Source organism: Ursus arctos, unplaced genomic scaffold (genome assembly GCF_023065955.2).
Source record: "Ursus arctos isolate Adak ecotype North America unplaced genomic scaffold, UrsArc2.0 scaffold_9, whole genome shotgun sequence".
Lineage (NCBI taxonomy): Eukaryota > Metazoa > Chordata > Mammalia > Carnivora > Ursidae > Ursus > Ursus arctos.
The window spans coordinates 58,905,030-58,927,379 of NW_026623111.1; the positions used below are offsets into that span (position 1 = coordinate 58,905,030).

A 22,350-nucleotide genomic window follows, 5' to 3' on the forward strand; every position below is an offset into this window, starting at 1 on the left:
CACCGGAGTGGAACATTTGTTATAGTCAATGAACCTACATTGACTCATCATTATCCCCCAAAGTCCATGGTTTACATGACAGTTCACTCTTGGGGTTACACATTCTATGGTATAATGTTGTGTACCTATCCTTCTACTCTCATACAGAGTAGTTTCACGGCCCTAAACTTATTCATCCCTCCCTCCCCCTAACCCGGACAGCCACCGATCTCGCTACTGTTTCCATAGTTTTTCCTTTCTGGAATGTCATGTAGCTGGTCTTATGCAGTACGTAGCCTTTCACATTGGCTTCTTTGACTTAGTAATATGCATTTAAGGTTCTTCCATGTCTGTCCATGGTTTGATAGCTCATTTCTTTTTAGTGCTGAATAATACTCCATTGTCTAGATGTACCACAGTTTACTTATCCAGTGAATTACAATTTTAGAACAAAAAATGAGATAAGAACTCAACTTGTAAAGGAATAACACAGTTGCTTTGAGCGGACTTTGGGAGCTGAAGCTGTGAAGGGGTAGAGGTCATGAGCGGAATGGCACAGGGTCTTTTGGATGGAAACTGAGTTCCTTCACCTCTTCAGCTAATGTTTCTGAACACCCTCTGTGGGCAGGAAGGGTGCTGGGTGCTAGAGGGTGTGGAAAACAAGAGGCAGTCCCTGCCTTCTCCCCCCATACCCTGGGGTTAGCTGCCAGGGGGCGTGGTCATAACCGGTCCGTCGGGCTCCGCAAAAGTCCAGCGTGGCCTGGACAGCTTACTTAGGGCTCTCTCCTGTCTCTGAGCAGATCGAAGAAGGGGGCAAAGCGGACCTGGTGAGCTCCAAACTGCGGGCCGGGGACGAGGTGGTGCACATCAATGAGGTGGCGCTGAGCAGCTCCAGGAGGGAGGCCGTTTCCCTGGTGAAAGGATCCTACAAGACCCTCAGGCTGGTGGTACGCAGGTAGGCTGTGCGGTGCCTCCACTCTCCCTCCTGCAGCTGCCCCCACCCTGCCCCACCTCCTGGCAAGAGCCAGGACCAGTAGCTTGTTCTTTAAATCTCCCTGCGTGGATCCTTGAGCCTCCCGCCCTCCCCCTCCCCCGCGCTGTTTTTTTTCCTTATCCATCTTGTGGCATGTGAGGAGGAAGTTGAGTGAAGACAGTTCAGACAAAGGTGTTTCAGACACACTTTCTTTTGAAACAATGACATTCCCAGCAGGTATCGGGCTTGGCACAGCTCTGCCTCACTGTACTTCCTAAGTGTCTGGGTGTAATGCAAAGTGACTCCGGTCCCAGATGTGGTCAGAGCTCTACGAGGCCTCCTTTCATTGTGGAACTAGAGAAAGCAGTTGGCTTGGAGCTTCAGGTGGCATTCCTCTAGCCTCACCTACACCACAGCGGTCAGCAAAACAAGCACATTCCTTCTTTTGTTTGCTTTGTCTTGTTTTCCTGGTGGTGCCTCCTGATGACTCTTGGTGGCTCTTGGAAAAGTTTTGGGTTGTGATTGGTTTTAGTGCCTTAGAATAAGAAGTGTCCTACTCCTGGGGAAACCTGCATCTTGGAGGAGGAAATTATTTATAGAAAGGGTAAAGGAGTTTTTTTAAAAAGAATTTTTTTAGCACTATTACAAACCAAGCACTGCCCCGGTGTTTTCCATATGTTAGCTCATTTAACCTCACAAGAATCTGGTGAGATAGCTATCACTATCCCCACTTACAGGCAAGAGGTTGCTGAAATGACTGAAGGTAGCAGAGCTGATAAGTGGAAGAACCAGAAGAGATGTAGCTACCCTTGTTTCTGCTTCTCCCTGCCACTTGATAGTCATTACCGTGACCTCCTAAGCCCTAGGCCTGCACATTTTGCTTATTTGGATATTTCTTCACTAATCAGGTTTTGGCTGCCTTATGTGGCAACTAAATGTTATAATATTTGAGAATGTTCACATTGGCTGGAACTCTAGGAGTCATTCATCAAGCTACACTATTTTCAGGATGTGAAAATTTAGCTGATCTTTTCATCACTCGTAAGAGACTCTCATGGGACCATTCACTCCTACACTCATTCATTCCTCAAACTTTACTGAGTGAACCCTTGCTGAGGGGACCAGCAGCTCCTCCCAAGCACAAAAACACAGCCCTGGGTGTGGTCTTACCAAGTCCCCAGGTCTAGTGACTCTCCTCAGTGCTGGGCTGTGTCTGGCTTCTCTTCAGGGCCATCTAACCAGACATGGCTTCTCTGGCCAAGGATGTAGAGTGGCTCAAAACGTAAGAGTTTGATCAGACCCAGGGCTCATATCATCCCAGGGTCGTCTAGCTGTGTGACCTTGGGCAACTTACCTCATTGAAGATTTAGTTTCCTCATCTTTCAATATCTACAGGGTGATTGGAAAGATGAAATGAAATCCTCTGCATACTCATGGTAACCACCTGCTAACAACAGATGCTGCTGCTCTTCATCTTATTGGCCAACTCTAGGCATAGGTCCATTCCTTATGGGCCAAATTTGAGTAAAGCAGTCATCTCAAACATGGTGGCTGATTTCTCAAGCAGATGTGTAGGAAGTCCCAGAACCATGAGACCTAGTCCATGTGTCCAAAGGACTGTTGAAGGTTTTGAAACTCGCTTTGGCATTGGCACCCAAAGCCCAACTTTAGGACACTGGCATTTATCTACTGGGGAGTGAGAGGGGAATCCATACTCTTGATTTGTTTTGATGGGACTCTAGTGATAGATTAGCTTCTGGAGAGGGTTGCTCTGTTTCTGGCTATGAAAAGTAGTCATGCTGGCTTCCTGTTCTGCCTTCTAGTCAATGATGACATGAGATCTGAATTACTTCTAGCAGAACAGGAGACAGTCCTGGGGTTGAAATCTGGCCTTGTCATTCGCAAGTTGTGTGGCCTTGGACCTCTCTAAGCCTCAATTTTTTCATTTATAAAATAGAAATAATAATTCTTGCCACAAAAGGGCATTATGTGGATTTAACGGATAAAGTATAAGTACATAGTAGGTGTGTAATATTTGATCATTATTATTCTGGATTGGGTTAGTGGGGCATGTGGCGAAACACAGGAGTATTGCCATATGGCCAAAAATGCTGATCGCCTGGTTATCAAGAAGCCTTCCTCACCACCCCACCCCACCCCCGTATTCCCTTGGTGAATTTACTATCATTAAGGGGCTGGTCAGCAGCCTTACAGGTACAGAACTGGTCATGACAGCGCCCAGGAGTTCATGAAATTTAGGAATGTTAATTTACATTATGCAGATATACCTCATCTGACAGGAAAACTAAATAAGAAGTCTGACCACAATGGTGATCTCCTTCAGAGTGGAAGGAGTGGGGCTGAGGCCCCAGCATGCGCTGGCCTTCGCTCTGATGGCCCAGTTTCCCCTCGGGACATGTCTGCCAGGTGGCCCAGATGCTCACACTGGTGAGTGGGGACCCTTTCCCCTCCAGACGGCAGGGAGTCATGCTGCCTAAACCCTGCTCTCCCGTCTCATTTCTTCCCCGTACCTCCACACCAAATCCCCTTCTGATTGACACATTCTTTCTTTAGATATGCTAATGTGATCGATAAGGTTACTGAGGATCCTTGCAGTCCCTGCTTCTGGAATGGGAAACATTTCGTCTCTAAGATGCCTTTTGAATATGTCTTATCTCATCTACTATGCCATTGATTTTTATAATGGAACTCTCAGAGTTTGAGGAAAAGAAGGCTGTCTTTACTTCTTGCACATACTGAGAGATGGGGATTATAAACTTACCTCGGTAGACACGGATGGACATTCCTCCCTGACCTTTCAGAGAACTGGGTAGCAGCAAGCCCCTTTGCTCTGGATTAATCTGGCTTTGTATTGAGTAGAGCTGTCATTTTCTTGAGAAGTCTTGTCCTTCTACGTAGGCCCAAGTCAGGTCCTGAGATTTCATTTCCTTCTACCTATTCATGATAGAGTGACTTGTATATTTCATTCATTAACTTTCCTTCTTTTCCTAAGGGATCTCCGTACTTTTAAAAAACTTTGAGGTGGCTTCCTGGAAACATAATTGGAGGGTCTGTTTTCTAGAGAAATCATTTGTGTAGTGAAAATTTACGTATCAGCATCTCTAGCTGTACCCTCCTCTTTTTCCCTTTAAAGTTAGTTTTGGGTGGGTGAGGGCAACACCTCCATCCATCATAAAAATGCCAAGAACATATGTAGAGCAGAGAAGTGGTGTTTATGTAAATATTGAGGGTGTCTTACCCAGTGACCAAAAACGGTCAAGAGTAGAAACACCTTCTTTAAAGGCTACAGTGACAAGAGAAATGCAAAGTCTCAAGTGAGTTGTGGGTCAAAGACCTTACAAGATCTGCTGACCCATGACTAAGGCAGAGTTTAGTCTTCCAGGAACAGGGAGTGAAGGGGGAGTGTGCATGGTGCGGGAGCAGAGAATGTGTTGGGTGTTGCATGCTGGGTATACGAAGAGGGAAGGTCTACAGTTAGTGATGGATAGATGGAGAAGAATGCTAAAATAAGAAGTGGGCCAAAGAAAAGACCTTCCAGAAGGAAAACAAACATCTTCTAGCTAAAGGAAAATTGAAGAAGGAAAACCTTTGTGGAATGCAAGGACGGTACAAATGATTTAAATGAGGAAAGCAGACAAATACACAATTAAGAGTCAATACTCCAAACCTTCTCTAAAATCAGTAGAGACTTTATCTGGCAGGTGTGTGTGAAATACAAGTCTTAGAACCAAGTAAGAGTTAAAATGGAAACAAAGGAAAAGATCTTCAAGTTTAACTTTCCTGAAGGTGATGCCAGGTGGTCTTAATACACGGAATACTCCCTGCTATTCGCAAATAGCCTACAATTTTAATTTAAAAAACAAGAGGTAACAATTCCACTTCAGAATAGACTGTTGTGGTTAATTGCTGGGTATTCATCTAAACTCCTGTTCTTGCCCTGAGCTGGGACTTCGATCTCTATCTTGAATGGGATAATCAGAATGGCATTGTGACCAATGGATCTGTAATCCCAATTTTGATCACCCCACAACCCCCATTTTTCTTGGCAAATCCATCCTCCCAACCTTCTGCATCAAGGTGCTATTTTTTCCCAGTATCATCGTATTCCTAAATTTCGTATCAATGGTTTGTTGGTCTGTGTAGCTTAGAAAAATTCTGGGGTATAGTTCACGGTGTTTTGTCCTTGTTTTGTGAGGCTTATGTAGGCCACGTGAAGCCACATAAAAGTCAGACTTCATTCTTTCTCCGAGAGAGGATGCGTGAGGCAGCGATGCAGGTTTGAGGCTGCCTCGGTATGAAGTCTGATGGCTGTAGGTCCTAGCTCTGTGACCCTGGGCAAGTCATTCAGTCCGTCTGAGGACTGTGAGAATTAAATGAGAAATGCATATATACAGCACGGTGATGAGATCTCCTGAAAATATAATGCATATTTGTTAAGTAAATTACCTCTTGTGAGAAGTCTACTTTAACCTCTAGAACACAGCATACGATTGGTGGGCCCAGTTAAGGGGAGGCCTGTGGTGGGGAAATGGTCTTTCTGGGCATAGGAGGCTGTATGCCTGATTGAGAACAGTAAACGGTGGGTGGGGAACAGCGAGTCCCTTTCCAGAATGAGATCTTACTCCTAAACCTTCCCAGCGTTTCTGCAAATTTGATCTAGCATTTCCCTTTCCATTCATTTATGCTATGAGTTGACAGTGTTGGAAGGGAATGTTTTTTGTTTTGGTTGGGTTTTCTTTGTTGTTTTTTATTTGACGATATGTGTGTGTGTGTGAGAAGCAGGAGTTGATCACATTTTACTGGGACAAGACTGAAGAGAAAAGAGGGTTGAATTAGTGAAGAACAATAAGCATCTGCCTAACGTATGCGAACTGCTGTGTGTAGTGGGGCCAAAGTGGGAATCCAGGTTCTGTCACCTTCTGGTCTACAGTTCTGCCTGGAGGAGGAAATGAGGGAACTGCATCCATAGATGTGTGGGGACTGGCCCATGGCCAATTGCTAGCAGCCCAAGTGAGAAGCTTGGTCTCTGAGAACATAGGTCTCGGGGCCTCTTGGCACTTCAAGCAGTGAACTAACGTTTCTACTCACCGCCTCCTCCGTCTAGAAATATGTGTGATGCTTAAAAAAAAACAGACAAAAACCAAAATTAGAAAAACCCCATAAATTGATTTTTAACTCATCCAGGAAAAACTGTTAAATGAAGAAGTGATTCCCACTGACCCTGAACGTCCTGTGGGGTTCAGATCAAATGCGGGTCAGCGCTCTGTCTCCGGCTGGCTTGGGCTTCTTCATCAGCCTCTGGAAATAAAACTATTTGTTGCTTTATAAGAGCTTCCTCCCTCTAACAAAAATGGCAATGAAATTAAGTTTACCACAACCCTCGGGCCCACACTCCCCCCAAAAACCCATCCCACATATCTGACCGTTAGCAGAACAGTTCTTTTTATAAACGGGTGGGATGACATTATTGGAATGGACTGGGATGGATGGGTGGCTCACACATTTGCCACTTCTGTGTCAGATTTCTGCGACTCTTTTTATGTCTAGATTGAGTTGTGAAACTATAGCTCACTTAGGATTTGCAAGTCAGTGGTGTCAAAAGAAGTATCTGGTAATGAACAGAATGCATTTTAAGGCCCTCTTAAAGGATACAAAATTAGTGCTATTAACTATTAATTTTAAAAAAGGATTTTGCAAATCAGTTCGTTTTCAACTCACGGTTACAGTTTATAAAGAAAATAATTTCTTGAAAAACTTTTACTATCCATTCCCTACCTCCTTCACACTGTTCTGCTACCCCACCACCACCACCTGCCTGAGTCTATCCCCTTAAAAAGCATCTATACTCTTAAAGCAGCTTACTCTGATTAACCATCTGATGTCCCTTTTGAACTATTTTAAAGCAGTTTAAAGAAAGAATTTATTAAGAGCTTTAAAGAATAAATTGAACAGAACTCCCTATTTTCAAAGCAACGAAGTTTTTGAAGGGTGGGTTGAAATTTTCTGGAACATAAGAAGCATCTGTGATTTTTCCTTACAAACTGACAATCTCCAAACCAGATTACGCCAGCACCAAGTTGCCAGTGCTCGGGTATGACATGGTAAGCAGCATGCCCAGGGGGAGGCCCTGTCATTGCGATGCCAACCTCCTCCCTGCTGTGTTCTGACCGTGGTAGCATGGGCACAAATCAATCTCTCTGAGACTAAGTTTCTTCTGAAAATGGAGAACAGTGATAATATCTTCCCTACTCAGCTGCTGTAAGGATGAAATAACACAGTGTATTTGAAAATGCTTCACTGTAATAATATATTAAACCATTATTCCGTGAGGAGTATGTATTGTACAGCCTCAGCTTATGAAAAGTTACTGGACTGCATTCTCCTTCCATTGTTCTATTTAATGCACTGATTTATTTGCACAAATGAGAACATAGGAGTTTTAAAATTTCTTTTTTTTTTTTTTTTTTTAGATTTTATTTATTTATTTGACAGAGATAGAGACAGCCAGCGAGAGAGGGAACACAAGCAGGGGGAGTGGGAGAGGAAGAAGCAGGCTCCCAGCAGAGGAGCCTGATGTGGGGCTCGATCCCAGAACGCCGGGATCACGCCCTGAGCCGAAGGCAGATGCTTAACCGCTGTGCCACCCAGGCGCCCCTAAAATTTCTGATTCTAATGATTTTGCTAAAAGGAAATTTCGTTTTAAAGGACAGTATCAACGAGGTCCAAGCTCAAAATGGGATTTTTTTTTTTAAGACCACCTTCCCTGGAGAACTTAAGTAGAAAGAGCTCTGATTCTGAAGAAAGTCGTAGCTCATTGGTGGGAGGCTGAGCTACAGAAGGGGACCCTCAGGCCGCCGCCTGGGCTTTCGCCTCCTGGGGAATCTTTGTTGCATTGATTTAAGTGCTTAGGTTACATCGGCACACGTGGCACAGTCTGAGCACTGGGAAATTGTTCTTTAGACAGCACAGTCTGTGGCCTTCGGGAAAATGATGCTAAAAGATAACTCTCGCGTGGACAGGCGGTAGGAGTTGAGGATAATTAGGGAGCAACGATCTTTTGGAGACAATTGAAAAACTGTTTTTGAAGCGCCAGGTACTCACCTCTGCGCATAACACGCGTGGCTTCCTTCTCCTCACCTGGAACCAGAAGCCAAATGAGAGAGGTTGGTGTAAGTCCCAAGAATTGCTTCTCAAGACATAAAAAAGGGCTCCAGGCTGTGCTCTGTGGCTGAGTCCTCCGGCAGGCAGGGGAAGGGGCTGTGTTACACCTGTGCCGTCTGAGGAGGGCGCGGAGCTAGAGCGGTGCCAGGGATGGTGGGCCTATCGCCCTTGGGATTTCTGTGCTGGAAGCTTGTCGCTTCTCGTATTACACCTCCCACCTCCACATGCCCCCTGAACGCCGGCGAGGACCCTCTTGTCATCCCTGCCCCTCCCCAAACCCCCCGTCGCCCCTCACCCATACTTCACATGTCCTTCTGCTCTTCTGCTCGGGGTAGTTCGGAATTTGAGCAAAGGCCTGGTGAATAGTGGGGACGGGAGTACAAACCCCAGGCTGGAGTACAGTTTGCTGGGTCCCCCCCAGCTGGGGACCCAGGCTTAGACTTCCCCAGAGGGGAAATCCGTATAACTGAGAACTGTGGTAACTTACCCCTTTAGACATTTTTTCCACTTGAGCAAGTGGTGGAGAGGAAGGCAAGGAGGCAGCTGTGGCGGCCTTCGACCCCCAGAAACTTTTCCAAGAGGCCTGGCATCATGGGAATTTGCTCAGTATGCTTTGAGGAGGTATTTCAATCCTGCTGGGACCATGCTCAGAGCAGTTTTTGGCTCCCCTGGAGTCCTAGGTTTGAATGTCACTGTCTAGAAGTCTCGTATTTGATTTCCTAACCAGTTGTTCCTTCCCATGGAAAATTCGTGTAACACGTTATTAGGTTTCCTGAGAGGTATGCAATGAGACTCCCTTACTGTAATGAGAAAAGGGACATTTTTTCCTGTAGCCCATGATGATAACCACTATTTTTATTCAATGGATGACATATGCTCACTGGCTATGCAGCGAACGCTAGCCCGTGTGCAAAGGAATGCCGTGCTGTTTCCCAGCGAAGGAGGTTTGATGATGAAAGACCCCGTTTCATTCCTGGGATGACATGGGTTTACTTCGAACAAATGTATTCCAAGCAGGAGTCACCCTTCTGTGCCCAACCATTAAAGAATGGCACTCAAATACCTATCCGGCCTTTACAAAGGATATGAAGTCTGAGTTCTGAGGTCACTCAGAAATTATGGTGGCGTCCTTTCCCCTGGCTCCAAATGTGGGCGCACCAGCTTGAACAGACACTTTTGGATGATTCTGATTTAGAATATGAACCAAATATGTTTAATTCTGCACCCTTGAATCAAAATGGCTTAAAGCTACTCCTTCTCGAACTTGGCTACCCATTGGAATTTATGGAGGAAGTTAAAAACAAATAAACCAATGCTGGGGTCCCACACCCAGAGTTCAGTTGGTATCGGGTGTAACCTGGCACTGGACATTTTTAAAGCTGCTTGGGTGATTGTGTTGTGCAGTAAAGTTTGAGAACCACTGGTTTGAGCTGTAAGTCTAGGTGATAAAGAGAAACCACAAGCAGGTAAGAACTAAGAGGTAGAAGAAAGACAAGCAGAGGGGACGGGGACATTAAGATAGAAGCAGGAGGGGAACCAGGACGGCAAACCAGGAGAGGCAAGGAGCAGGCCAGAGCCTTGTTCGTGGCAGGGAGCTGCAGAGCAAACATGGAGACCCCTGCTTCAGGGATTTCAGGGGTGTCCAGGAGCCAGAGAGGCCTGCTGGGGAAGAGCCGCCCCCCCCCCCCCCCGCCAGTGGCTCCGGCTCGTGCATTTCTGTGAGGCCTGTTTCTCATTATTGCTATATGGAGGTGGAATTTTTTGAAAAGCTCATTAAGAGATGTTGCTACTGATAAATGGTGTGGGCAGGGGAGGGGTTGTCCGTGGGCAGCACTTGGCCTCCCCCCCCACACCCGCTGCCATGAATGTCTGTGACCTGAGCTGTTACCACCTGCCGTTGTGTCGGGAGCTCAGTGTTGCCAGCAGGTGCGGGGCCATCCGGCTGTTTTTAGCGGGTACAACCATACCCACCATACCACAGTTGCCACGTTCCTTCTATGTGTCATTTCTGGCTGGTGCCCCCAGGAAACAAACCGCAAAAGAAAGATGGCTTGCTTGATGCCATTGAACTTATTCATGCTACGTGAAGACAATGTCAAGAGGTCCTGGAGTGGAACAAGCATGGGAGCGGCTGTCCTCATGGAATATTCATTTCCTTTGTCAGTCCCGGTTTTTAAAAAAATCACACCCTGTATAGCCATAGCACAAGTCTCACACTGCTTGGAAGTGAGGGGTAGAGAAATGGTTTCCAGAAAGAATGGTTAAACGTCACCCATTGTTAAAGACGCTATACATGTCCTCAATGGGAAATCAGAGCTTGGAAGGTCCTGACAGTTTTGTCCTGTTCTGGACAATTCCACTGTCTTTACTGTCCACTTTCCTACTAGATTATATATTTTTATGTCTTATTTAATTATAATGGCTCTAAGATCACAGGTGTCGTACTAGAGTCCTGGGAAGAGGCTTAAAATATAGATTTGGAAGCACCCAGAGCTCTATGCAGACTCTTAACCTTCAAAAGGCAGAGAAACCCCTGGGTCTGCTGAGTTGAGATGACCCCTAAGCTTCTTTTTCTTTGACCGCTGTGAGTGAAAGTGGTGACCCCAGCTCTGTAGTTGTTACCACCCGTCTCCTCATGATTCTGTTGCCTCTGGGGTCCTCACATGTGGCAGTTTTGAAGACCCCTGTTAGTCCTGAGTAAAATGATGCCTCTAAGATCAGCCTCTCTGTGCCTTTGCTTCTGTTACTAAAATGTTGGTTCAGGGGCGCCTGGGTGGCTCAGTCATTAAGCGTCTGCCTTCAGCTCAGGGTGTGATTCCAGGGTCCTGGGATCGAGCCCCACATCGGGCTCCCTGATCGGCGGGAAGCCTGCTTCTTCCTCTCCCACTCCCCCTGCTTGTGTTCCCTGTCTTGCTGCCTCTCCCTCTATCAAACAAATAAATAAAATCTTTAAAAAAAAATGTTCAATTGCCTCACGGGCCTGGAGGCCCACTCCCTCCTCACTAGCTGCTGGATGCTTGCTCCGCACGATTGACCCTTGAACAACATGGGTTCAAACTGCTCAGGTCCACTTACACATAGATTTTTTTCAATAAAAACAATACAGTGCTATGAATGTATTTTCTCTTAGGATTCCCTTAACACTTTCTTTTCTCTAGCTTACTTTATTCTAACAATACCATTTATAATACATAGACAAAATATATCAATAGACTATTATCAGTAAGGCTTCCATTCAACCGTAGGCTACGAGTAGTTAAGTTCTGGGGGGAGTCAAACGTTCTACACAGATATTTGACTGTGAGGGGTGGGCGCCCCTAAGCCCCGCGTTGTTTAGGGGTCCACTGTAACAGTTGGTCAGTGCATTTGAGAAATGCAATTTTTCCACTCCCGTTTATGCTGCTGTCAGGCTCCTGTGTGATGTTATTTGCTTAGTGGGTGGGAGGTGTAAAATTATCCTGGGGGATGGTTGCTTGGTTAGTGTGTTTATTGTTTAGGTAGGAAGGTTGCTATGCTGTTTTCCTGAAGACTGTGGTTCTAAGGAGCATTTGAAAAGGATTCTTTGGCATGTTTCTTTAAAGGTGTCTCTTGGGAATCAGCCGTTCTCTATCGCTCCTATAGAAGCAGGGCCTGCAAGCAAGCCCTGGGCACCTAAAACAGTCTTTCAGGAGTTTGGCACGGGAGCCAGACATTTTCATAACCTTTCGTCCTTCACCTGCACAACTTTAAGGAGCAAATGGTGAAAGAGAATCACTGTTTTGTCACTAGTGGTTGCAAGTAAGTTTTTTTTTAAAAATGTATGTTTTTTTTAATTAAAAAAATAAACATTTGTATCCATTATGCCTTTTTGATTTGCTCCCTCACTTCCTTTAGGTATTTGCTTAAATGCCAGCCTTCACCATACAGCCAACTAAAAATTGCAGCAGCCCCTTCCCTGCTGTGTCCCCAACACATCTCTTTTTTTTTTTTGTACCGATGAGACATACACTCGCAAAGTTATTCATTCTGCTTCCTTTCATGAGAATAGAAACTCCAAACTGGTAGAGATTTTGTTCCGTGGGGTGTCCCCAGTGCCTGGAATGGCTCCTGGCACATGATACCCACTCACGAAATATCTGTGAAATGAAAACAAAAATATGCCCAATAGCAGCTGGGTGGCGTGGTGGTGATCAGCTCGGGCTCTCAGCCAGTTGGTGTGACTTCGAATCCCAGTCTTACCATTTGCTATTTGGGGGCCTTAACCTCTGGCTTAGTTTCACCACCCGCGGTATCTCCCTTCCTGGTGTGGGAAGTGGCCACACAAAGTTGGCTGCCGTGAGTGACGTCATTAGACAGGGTAGTCCTTTCTCTTACAGTAAAGGTTCCCTGGCCTGGGCAGGTTGGGCTCATCGTCACGGCCCTCTCTGTGCCCTCATGGTGAAGAGTCTTGTCACTGAACTTGTCACCTGTATCCTCCACCAAAGAATTGTATTTGGAAGTATAGGCCTCCCCTCTGGGAAATGAGAGCGACCTAGTTCCCTCCCCCTTGACGCCCCAGGCCTCCCCCTTAGTAAGGGAGCCTTCCAGGCTCTTGCCTGGGAGCTGGGCCCTGGGAACGCAGCTTGCAGAATGCTTCTGACTGTAGGGCCTGCCCTTCCCTGTCCTCCCGGCTCTGCCAGCCTCACCGGAATGGGCCTGTTGCAGTCACCTTGTCACGGGGAGGTTTCTGTTCCTTCCCCAAACCCCTACTCCAGTGGCAGTGCCGTGCAGCGGTTGCAGTCCTGCCTTTGAATCTGACCGAGCTTCCTTCCCAACCCTGCTCCTTACTGTGACTTCTGGGCCAACTGATTCCCCGCTCACTTTCCTTTCTTCCTCCTTCCTCCTTTGTAAGAAGGTGGTAACAGTAAAGACAGCATGTGGAAAGGAAAACAGACAGTGGCCCCGGGGTTTGGTGCCCTCCCATTCAATCACTGACTGGTTACCAGCAGATGCTCACACCTGCTGCTGGCTTACCACTCCGCAAATTCCTGCCAGTGGAGGCGTTCCTGTCCTTTCCAAGAGAAGTGGTTTCCGCCCTCCTTTTAGCCCAATATTACGGCCCCAAAGCCCAAAAGATGTGGGTGAGAGAGCAGGATGCTGGCTGGATGGGGGCTTGTGTTTCCTGCCAGTGAAAGTCAAACCAAAACTGGACAGAAATCAAATCTGTCAGGAAAAAAAAAAAAAAAAAAGAGCGATGGGAGAAGATGACCTGCCAGTGACCATAGACGTAGAAGAACTTAAGTATAGGAGTGGACGGCAGAGCCCCTCCCCTGACCCCCGAGAAGGGTCATTCTGGAGCAACTGCTGCCTGCTTTCTGGAAGCTGATGGGTGCAGAAATGGAAGGACTGAGACTTAGGCTGCAGGACTAGAAACGCAGGCCGAGGAGGAGCCAAGCTTTCTACCACCAAGTTGGCTGTGTCGGGGCGAACGTAACAGCTCCAACGCTGGACCTCTGCTTTGCTTTCATCTTTTTTTTTTTTTTTTAAGATTTTATTTATTCATGAGAGAGAGAGAGAGCATAAGCAGGTGGAGAAGCAGAGGGAGAGGGAGAAGCAGGCTCCCCGCCGAGCCAGCCAGGAGCCCCACATGGGGCTCGATCCCAGGACCTGGAGATCATGACCCGAGCCGAAGGCAGACACCCAACCATCTGAGCCACCCAGGCGCCCCTGCTTTGCTTTCATCTTATGGTTTTTCCTTTCTCATAGAAAAGAAATGATTAAAAAAGAAGAAAGAAAGGAAAGAAAGAAAGGAGCTGATCGTTTGGTGTGTTCCCGTTTTATTCAATGATTTTCCCTTCCTACTCTTCAGCAACTTTCATGTTTTCCTATCTTCTTTCTGCTGCAGTTCTTCCTCAAAGTCTGAACTTCAGAGGACTTACCTCAAAATCAGCTGTGGTACCTGTTTAATATGCGAATCCCTGTAGTCTTCCTAAATCAGACTGGGGTGGGGGGCGCCTGGTCTCTAACAAACTTGCCAAGTGATGAGAACGCCCACCGAGGCTCGCAGCAAGGAGATGTGCCTCGGCCTTCCTCTGGCTTGGTGGCGGGGTGGGGTGGGGGGGCATGCCTATGATCCTTCCTTGTCTCTTTGGCCCAAAAGGATGGGATCAGTGTCAGTTTCCTCAAAATGAAAGGCTAGCTTCATGCCTCTTCTTGGTCAGGACGTACAAGTAAAATTCAAAATTCAGATTTTCAACTTGAGAGATCGGGGATAGTTCTCTTTACTTTTTCACATACATTTTAGAACACAGCCCCAAATGCACAGAAATGTTCAAAAATAGCAATAGTGTGTGGTTTGCCTTCTTTCCAAGGGCACAGTCACTTGTAGCAGTTTCTAAAAATAGACCTTTCTGGTACAGGTCACTAGGCAGGAATGGCCTCCATGTCACTCTGTTTACACAGTTTCACATCTGACACCTTCATAACAACAGCGCTGGCTTGGTGTGGTGTGAGGACCCACACCGGTCTGCGGGCATGTGTGGGGGGTGTCTCCTGGCACCGCAGCCCCGCCAGCACCCAACACAGAGCAGCATCCCTACTGAGACCAGGGTGTCTGCATTAAGGGTCCTTTCAACCTTTGCTCCTTGATTCCTCATCCCCTTTCCATCACTGTCTCAAAGTCAGGGGCAGAGGTCAAAAACTCCAGTCCTTCTACGAGATACTAAGGAACAGAAAAATAAACTCATGTTCAGGAATTTAAGACCCACAGTGCTTTGTTTTGTTTTATTTCATCTGTCTTGCATTTTTCCTCCCTGCAAGTGTGTGAGTTTACAAGGCATCATATAGTGGCAAATTTAATTTTGAGACCTTTCAATAAAATGTTCTGAAAAGGCTGACTTATCCTTGACCTCTTCAGAACAGCCCTCCAATAGTGAGAGGCCTTTTCTTTTTGTGTGATAATTCACGGACACCCTTGTCCTGTCCCCTAAATGCAGACAATGTGGGTGGTATTAGGATTATTTTCTTGGGATTAACATTCTAAAATTAGGAGGATAAAAGAGTGGGGACACTTGATATTGAATTTACATGAGGTGATTGAACTGAACCAATGGGGTAGTCACATTTATAAGATTCATAGTGGGTTCTGAAGAAGTGGATTAATTCAGATCAAATGTAGGATATTATTTCTAGGAATCAATTCTGTTTTATGAGTTCGCCTATTGCCTTTAAATAAATAATTCTAGGAAGCTCTCACCTGTTGGCTTTGGGCATTCCAAGCATTTCGTCCTCACATTTAATTCTTACAACAACTTATGAGATAGGTGTTAGTTTTGTTATTACTCTAATAGTTGAGGAACCAGACTTTCCATATTGCAGCCTGGCCAGGGGGGCACGTCTGTGAAGTGTGGATTTGAACTCTAGTCCCTCTGACACAGAAGCCCAAACTTTGAAGCCAGTAGGTGTTCAGAGGAGCTGGTTTTCTGTGATTGTTCAAACCCCCCAAACAATGTGGATTCTTCAGCCCCCGGGGGACCTCAGTTTGGGTTCTATCAGTGCTTTGATTGTTTTGCTTTAAAGACAGTTACACATCGTGCCTTTTGTTTTCCCTGCAGTGTCAATTCACATTCCCTTAAATAAATTAACCTTCCCATCCTGTCTAACTCATTTGATGGGAGCAAGTCCGCATGCCAATCAAAACAGAAAGAGGAGAAACAGCACAGCAAGAAGGAAGAAGTGACAGAGGGTTTCATGGTTATGAAGAAATCAGTACAGCCTGTCATTTTCTATTTTCCCCCAAAACAAAACAAAACACACCATAGCTGGATCTCAGTCACAATCTGTTCTGTAATTTCTAGATGGTTGTGCCACCTGATGAACGTAGAAATGTTGGAACATTCACCATTTTGTAGAGAACACTCAGAGTCTATCACTTCTCTCCCACATAGTAGATGCTCGATAAATGATGTGGGGTCAAGCACTCGCTTTACGAGTACTTACCCACAGCCCATTGCAGATCGATTCCACAGAAGTCTGATCCAACTTCCAGAGGAGATGACATTTGTCTTTGTGCCCTGTTCTTGCCAGCACCCCCAATGAGTCTCCCTGGCTTCTCTCCATTTCAGGACCCCATCTATCCCCAATTTTTCCAGTCCTAGGAATTGTTCCTCCACACTCATCGCTTTCCTGCTTCTTCATTTAAACTTACCTTTCCATTTCTTGCTTCCTCAGAACCTTGCTCGGGGGTGACTTCCTAAGCTCTAAAGACATGGCTAAGAACCGCTGAAGTCTTTTGAGAACAATATAATCTTATACTAATAAAATGGCAGTAATAAAGCTAGTATTCATATTTTTGAAAGCAATTTTGCAGGTTACCAATATAGTGTTATATCTGTCATAAACGGGTGGGTCTTGCTATTAGAAGCCTTCAAGTCATGGGCAGAAGGTGACCTCAACCTCAAAAGGCTGACCTTGGCCATGTCAGTCTGAGTGGCTGACCCAGGTCGGAGGTGTGGCCAGAGACGGTGAGCCCTGGGGATGAGGGCTACGGATACATCAGCTATCCTGATGGAGTAGTTGAAATACCCATTTCACAGGTTTGCAAATCATCTTACGGAGAGGTATTGTGACAATTCAAATGTGAATATCCGTGTTTGAATATGGTGGAAAGAAAATGATTGGTATGTTCCAGGTGTGGATTTGCACCTTAGTACGTTGCCCCCACGTGCTCACGCGCAGTAGTGGGCCGCATATAGGGCTGACACATTAGCAAATCAAAACACAGCATGTGCAGTTCTATTCGAATTTCAGATAACAATTTCTCAGTTAAAGTATGCCCCTGATTTTATCTAACAGCGCTGGTCACATGACGACTTAGATATACAGAAATGAACGTGGGCTCTTTACTCTGAACTTAATCTAGTCTTCCTCACAAACCCATACTTGGCGGGTGGCAGGGAAACAAAAAAATTTTAATCCCAGCCAAATGACAAGCTCACCTGGCCTCATCGTTTGAAGCGTCCCTTGCGGTAATGCTCAGCCTCTTGACATACGTTGCTCCCTCTCTCACTTGTCATCCTTCGTTTCCACTGCCAGCTGCTTTGACACAGCAGTGTCTGAAGGTCTGGGGCAGCGGTGAGCGCAGGTCTTTGAACGCACTGTCCCCTGGGGTCTCGGCTCTGTCCCTGCTCTCCCTGGCACTGCTGGCACCCCCCGCCGAACTCAGTCGCTGTGTTCAGAGTTGGCCGGGGCCATGCCCCTGGGGACCCCAGCAGCCTCCCATGGACAGATCCGGGCTCTCTCGGTTCCCTTCCGCTTCAGACGCCGTGTCTGCTGAGCTGTTCATGCCGGCAACGCCTGGCCCAGGGGTCTGCCCTGGGATCGTCTCACACCCTGTAGCTGTTCATTCCACGTCTACTGGCTGGCATCTCACATCTGCCGAAATTGAGGCGGGCCGGGCCCTAGAGTCTCACAGGGAGCAGTGCCGCCAAGATTCCCGACTCCCTAAATATCACCCTCATTCACCTCACATGCTTGTCCTCCTCTCCCTGAGGCCAGAGAGGTGAAACCGGACTTCTTTCTGAAAGCTTTGTTCTGACTTGTCACCACTCTTCCCCTCATTCCCACAATACCCTGGAGAGGCAAGGACTGGACTTGCTCACTGTTCTTCTGCTCTATGCCTTCCTTCTTCTCTAACTGCAAGCCTCCTGGCTTAGGTGGGAGGGGTATTTTCCTTGCACTATGGGAAATATTGGATGTTGGAATCCTCCAGAATGAACCCTGCATAGGTTACAGTGGTTGCCCAAAGAGTGGTCACTGACCAGGAACTCCCATGAAATGTAAGTTCTTTGGCTGACTCTAGATACTACTCTACCGTATCAGATATTCCGGGGTTTGGGCCTAGCAGTCGGTGGTTCAGGAAGCTTTCCAGGTGATTCTGATGCACTGTGAAGAACCACAGCTTTAACGATTTCAATAGAATTGCTCACTCCCTTGCTTACGGTTTCCAAGCCTAACGTCTTATTAAACAGACCAAGTACCCCTTCTCCATCTAGTTGATTTATTAACTTGCTGGATAAACTTTGTAAACACTTGACAGTTAAAAACAAGAAATTTGCAGCCTTAGAAAGGATGGAAATTCTGACACATGCTACCGTGTGGATGAACCTTGAGGACTTTATGCTAAATGAGACAAGCAGCCAAAGAAGACGAGTGCGGTCTGCTCCACTTATGGGAGGTACCTAGAGCAGTCCAGCTCAGAGGTCTGGAAAGTAGAATGGTGATTGCCAGGGCCTGGGGGACAGCGACGTGGGCAGGCATTGTTTCGTGGCCATGGAGTTTCAGTTCTGTAAGATGGAAGGACTCCTGAGTATGGATGGTGAGATGTACTTTTATCACTGAACTCCACACTTAAAAATGGTGACGATGGTAAATTTTATGTGTATTTCACCACAATTAAAAATTTTTGAATTAAAAATAAAATTTAAAAAATACTGTGACTAGGGGCGCCTGGGTGGTGCAGTTGTTAAGCGTCTGCCTTCAGCTCAGGGCGTGATCCCGGCGTTCTGGGATCGAGCCCCACATCAGGCTTCTCTGCTGGGAGCCTGCTTCTTCCTCTCCCACTCCCCCTGCCTGTGTTCCTTCTCTCACTGGCTATCTCTCTCTGTCAAATAAATAAATAAAATCTTAAAAAAAAAAAAATACTGTGGGGTGCCTGGGTGGCACAGCAGTTGAGCATCTGCCTTCGGCTCAGGGCGTGATCCCGGCGTTCTGGGTTCGAGCCCCACATCGGGCTCCTCCGCTGTGAGCCTGCTTCTTCCTCTCCCACTCCCCCTGCTTGTGTTCCCTCTCTTGCTGGCTGTCTCTATCTCTGTCGAATAAATAAATAAAATCTTTTAATAAAAAAAAAATACTGTGACTAAGGGGCGCCTGGGTGGCTCAGTCAGTTAAGCGTCTGCCTTCAGCCCAGGTCATGATCCCAGGGTCCTGGGATCGAGTCCCACATCGGGCTCCCTGCTCAGCGGGGAGCCTGCTTCTCCCTCTCCCTCTGCCTGCCGCTCCCCTTGCTTGTGCTCTCTCTCTCTCTCTGTCTCTCTGACAAATAAATAAATAAAATCTTAAAAAAATTACTGTGACCAAAGCAAAAATTAAAGTGGTGAGTTAAAGATGCCTCAAGCTCTTAAGTCAACAGGTATTGATTTGTAGCTAACTCAGCTGGTTGCCCGTGAACATAATCCCGAACTTTAGAGTTCAGATGGAAATTTTGAAACAAATGCTCCTAGTAAATTTGGGTATTTTTTACCAGATTTTAGTTCTGAGCTACCTAAAATGTAAGAAGAAGCTGGTAAAATAGATCTGAGTCCAGAATTCAAACGGGATAGTTGGTCTCGGGGTGACTATTGAGATAAAAAGTAATATATGCTTGGAATTTTTGCATATCTCAGTCTAAAAAGCCTTGGGCATAAATGAACTCCTAGTAGCCTTTATCCTCTGCCTGGAAAGTATTAGCAAGCCATTAGCTTCTTCCTATCTGCCAGAAGGATGAGCCCCTGGGAAGGGTCTGCCAGTTCACTCTGTCTCTGGGTTCGAGAATAGAAGGTCTTGTAGGTCCCTTTACTGTTCTTCTCTTCCAATCACTTGGCTTTGGGTGAAAAAGCCCATCTTCCCTACAGGCAGCAACAAGGGCTCGGTATTGGCAGATGTTGGGGCTGTAGACACCCCTTCACCTCCTGAGAATATATGTTAGTTGCTCACCCAATAAAATAATATTCTTTACAATTCGTGTTTTGACAAATGAAAGCATCTTTAGAGAACTGCTCCTGTCTAAGCAAAAACAAAGAATCTACTATGCAGAACACAACTTCAAGTTCCCTGCAACTCCTTTGCAGTCCTCTCGCCACCGGGAAGCCTCTCTCATAGGGAATTCTGTAGCCACTGCTGTCCTAATCCCTAATGCTAATCCTAAAAATGGGGCACAAGTTTCCTAAGAGAAAAAGCTTTAGACGACCAAATCTGCCTCCTGTCTCAGAACTATATTTGTATAAGACAATGTTCTCATGAGTCCCAGGAAATTAGTTTAGGTAAGTAAGGCAAGGTAAGATGTGTGCTAGTGAAAGGTAGTTGATATATACACATACATACATATACATATGTGTGTGTATATGTTATATATAATGTGCATATGTATTATAATGTGTATAGATTATAGAGCTACATATATACATATTTATATGGTATACATATATACCTGCCGTGTGCATTGTTTTAAAAATCAAAGTACCTATGGGGTGCCTGGCTGGCTCCGTTGGCAGAGCACAGGACTCTTGATTTCAGGGTCATGAGTTCAAGCTCCACTTCAAGTGTAGACATTATTTGAAAAAAGAAAAAGAAAAAGTACCTACCTAATAAACATCAGCTTTCAATACCTTACCACCACCACCCATCCTTATAACGTGAAGTATGAATTCCTAGTCAGAGTCTAAACTGAATAAGGTTCATTATGCTCCTGGTTAAGAATTTATTATAGTCTTCTGGAAGAGTTAAGAAAACACACCGTTTGCTGATTTTAAGGGAGGCTGTATAGTCCAGTGGAAAAATACCTGGTCTTTGTAATAGCCCTGCCTTTGAACCTACGTTTTTCAGGTCTTGGCGGTGTATCTAGATGCATAGCCTATTGCAGTCCAGGTTTCTTTAGTTGTACAGTTAATATACATTTTGTCTCAGTTGTATCTCAGAGGATTTTTGTATTCTTATATGAGATACTCTCTATAGAGTGACAAGTACATGCTTGGCATGTGGTATCCATATAGGAAATGCTAGGTATTGGAAATATTAGACATGTGGAAGTAGCAAGCCTCAGAACTTAAAGAAGCACTTGGCTGAGTTTGAGGGCTTCACCTTGTTGTTGGATTTACCATGATTGTTTTTGGTTGTACCTTCATTTACTTAAACCCAGTTTTATTTTTTCAGACCTGAAGCAACTAGATCTATCAATTTCGCATGATTAAGTTTTGAACAAGGCAACAGCAGGCAAAACTACTTGATGATGGAGGTCAAAAGTGGTGGGGGGGGGAGTCTGGAAGGAACCTTCTGCTGATGCTGGGAATATTCAATACCATTTTTTTTTACCATTTACATGAGTGTACTTTACACACTCTGTATTTGCTACCTACCTTAAAACAAGTTTTAAAAAGGATTTGAAGTAGGTGTACGTAAGGATCAGAAGGTCTACACATACCAAATCCACTCCGAAAGCTAGTCAGGTTTATTTTTAAAATGCAACTCAGTGAATTTAATAAGTTCTTTGGCAGAATTTGAAAACTACCTCTTGGCCTGCAAACACTTGTTTAATCTACGTTCAAAATCTGAATGTTTTACATAAGAGTCTGGCTTTCTGTCCTCTGGAAAAACATTTGATCTGGCAGCAGAGCCTTGGAGCTATGTGTGAGGGGGGTGAGGTGCGGGGGCCCCCAGCTCCCTATGAGCCTACACCTGCCACTTTGCTCATTTCCTCTGTCTGCCTGGCCCGGTGGGCACTGGAGTTTGCCAGCCTGGTAGCCCAAACACGGGTTGGCTAGTTACCCTTTTCCTCACCAGCCAATTGTCCACACTGAGTCTTTTCCAGGAGAGTGATGGTTGACACTTTCTAGTGCTAAACTAAGGCAGGGAACTACCCTGCCTTGCGCTCACTGACCTCTCCGGCGCCCGCCATCGCAGGCAGGCGTGAAATGTTTGCCAAGTGAGTGAAAACCCCTACATAATGTGCTGACTGCCCACTCCTGTAGGTCTCCGGTCACATTTCTTTTCAAAGCATGTGGCTTCACTAGCCCCACTGTGATCTAAACCATCTTTTTCTACTGTAGCACAGGATGGAGGACAGGGAAAGCGAAAGGAAGAATGTTCTCCACACTGTCTGTTTAAATTATGATTTGAAGCAGGTTTTATTATACCAAATTATCATCAGGCTAATTGCTTGACAGCCTCTCTCGTTACTGCTGGCTGGCGCCGTTGAACTGATCGACTCTGCTGATAGCTGGCTGGCCGTGGCATGGCACGTTGTCCCTAAGGAGAAATCTGCTAGCTGGAAAAATACCCCAAACTCCTAAGCATTGTACATGCCAAACACATCCCATTTCTAGGTCATTACAAATCTAACATATACAGTAGTGTTTAAGAGCACATATGGTGAAATCAGGCTGCCTGGGTTCAGATCCTGTTACTACCACTTGCTAGTTGTGTGATCGTGGGCAAATTTTTCATCT

General features: G+C 45.8%; 1 protein-coding gene across 8 annotated transcripts in view; it reads left to right on the forward strand.

The window, feature by feature from the left end:
• SHROOM3 (shroom family member 3) overlaps positions 1–22,350 on the forward strand; it is a 306,920-nt gene that overhangs the window by 112,814 nt on the left and 171,756 nt on the right. For 7 of the 8 annotated variants that reach the window (XM_044388149.3, XM_044388150.3, XM_044388153.3 and 4 more), the window contains one exon: positions 780–934. The exons of the other annotated variant lie outside the window; for it this stretch is intronic. In XM_044388149.3, the coding sequence (XP_044244084.2) occupies positions 780–934 (155 nt within the window). The remainder of the gene's footprint in view (positions 1–779; positions 935–22,350) is intronic. 8 annotated transcript variants of the gene reach the window in all.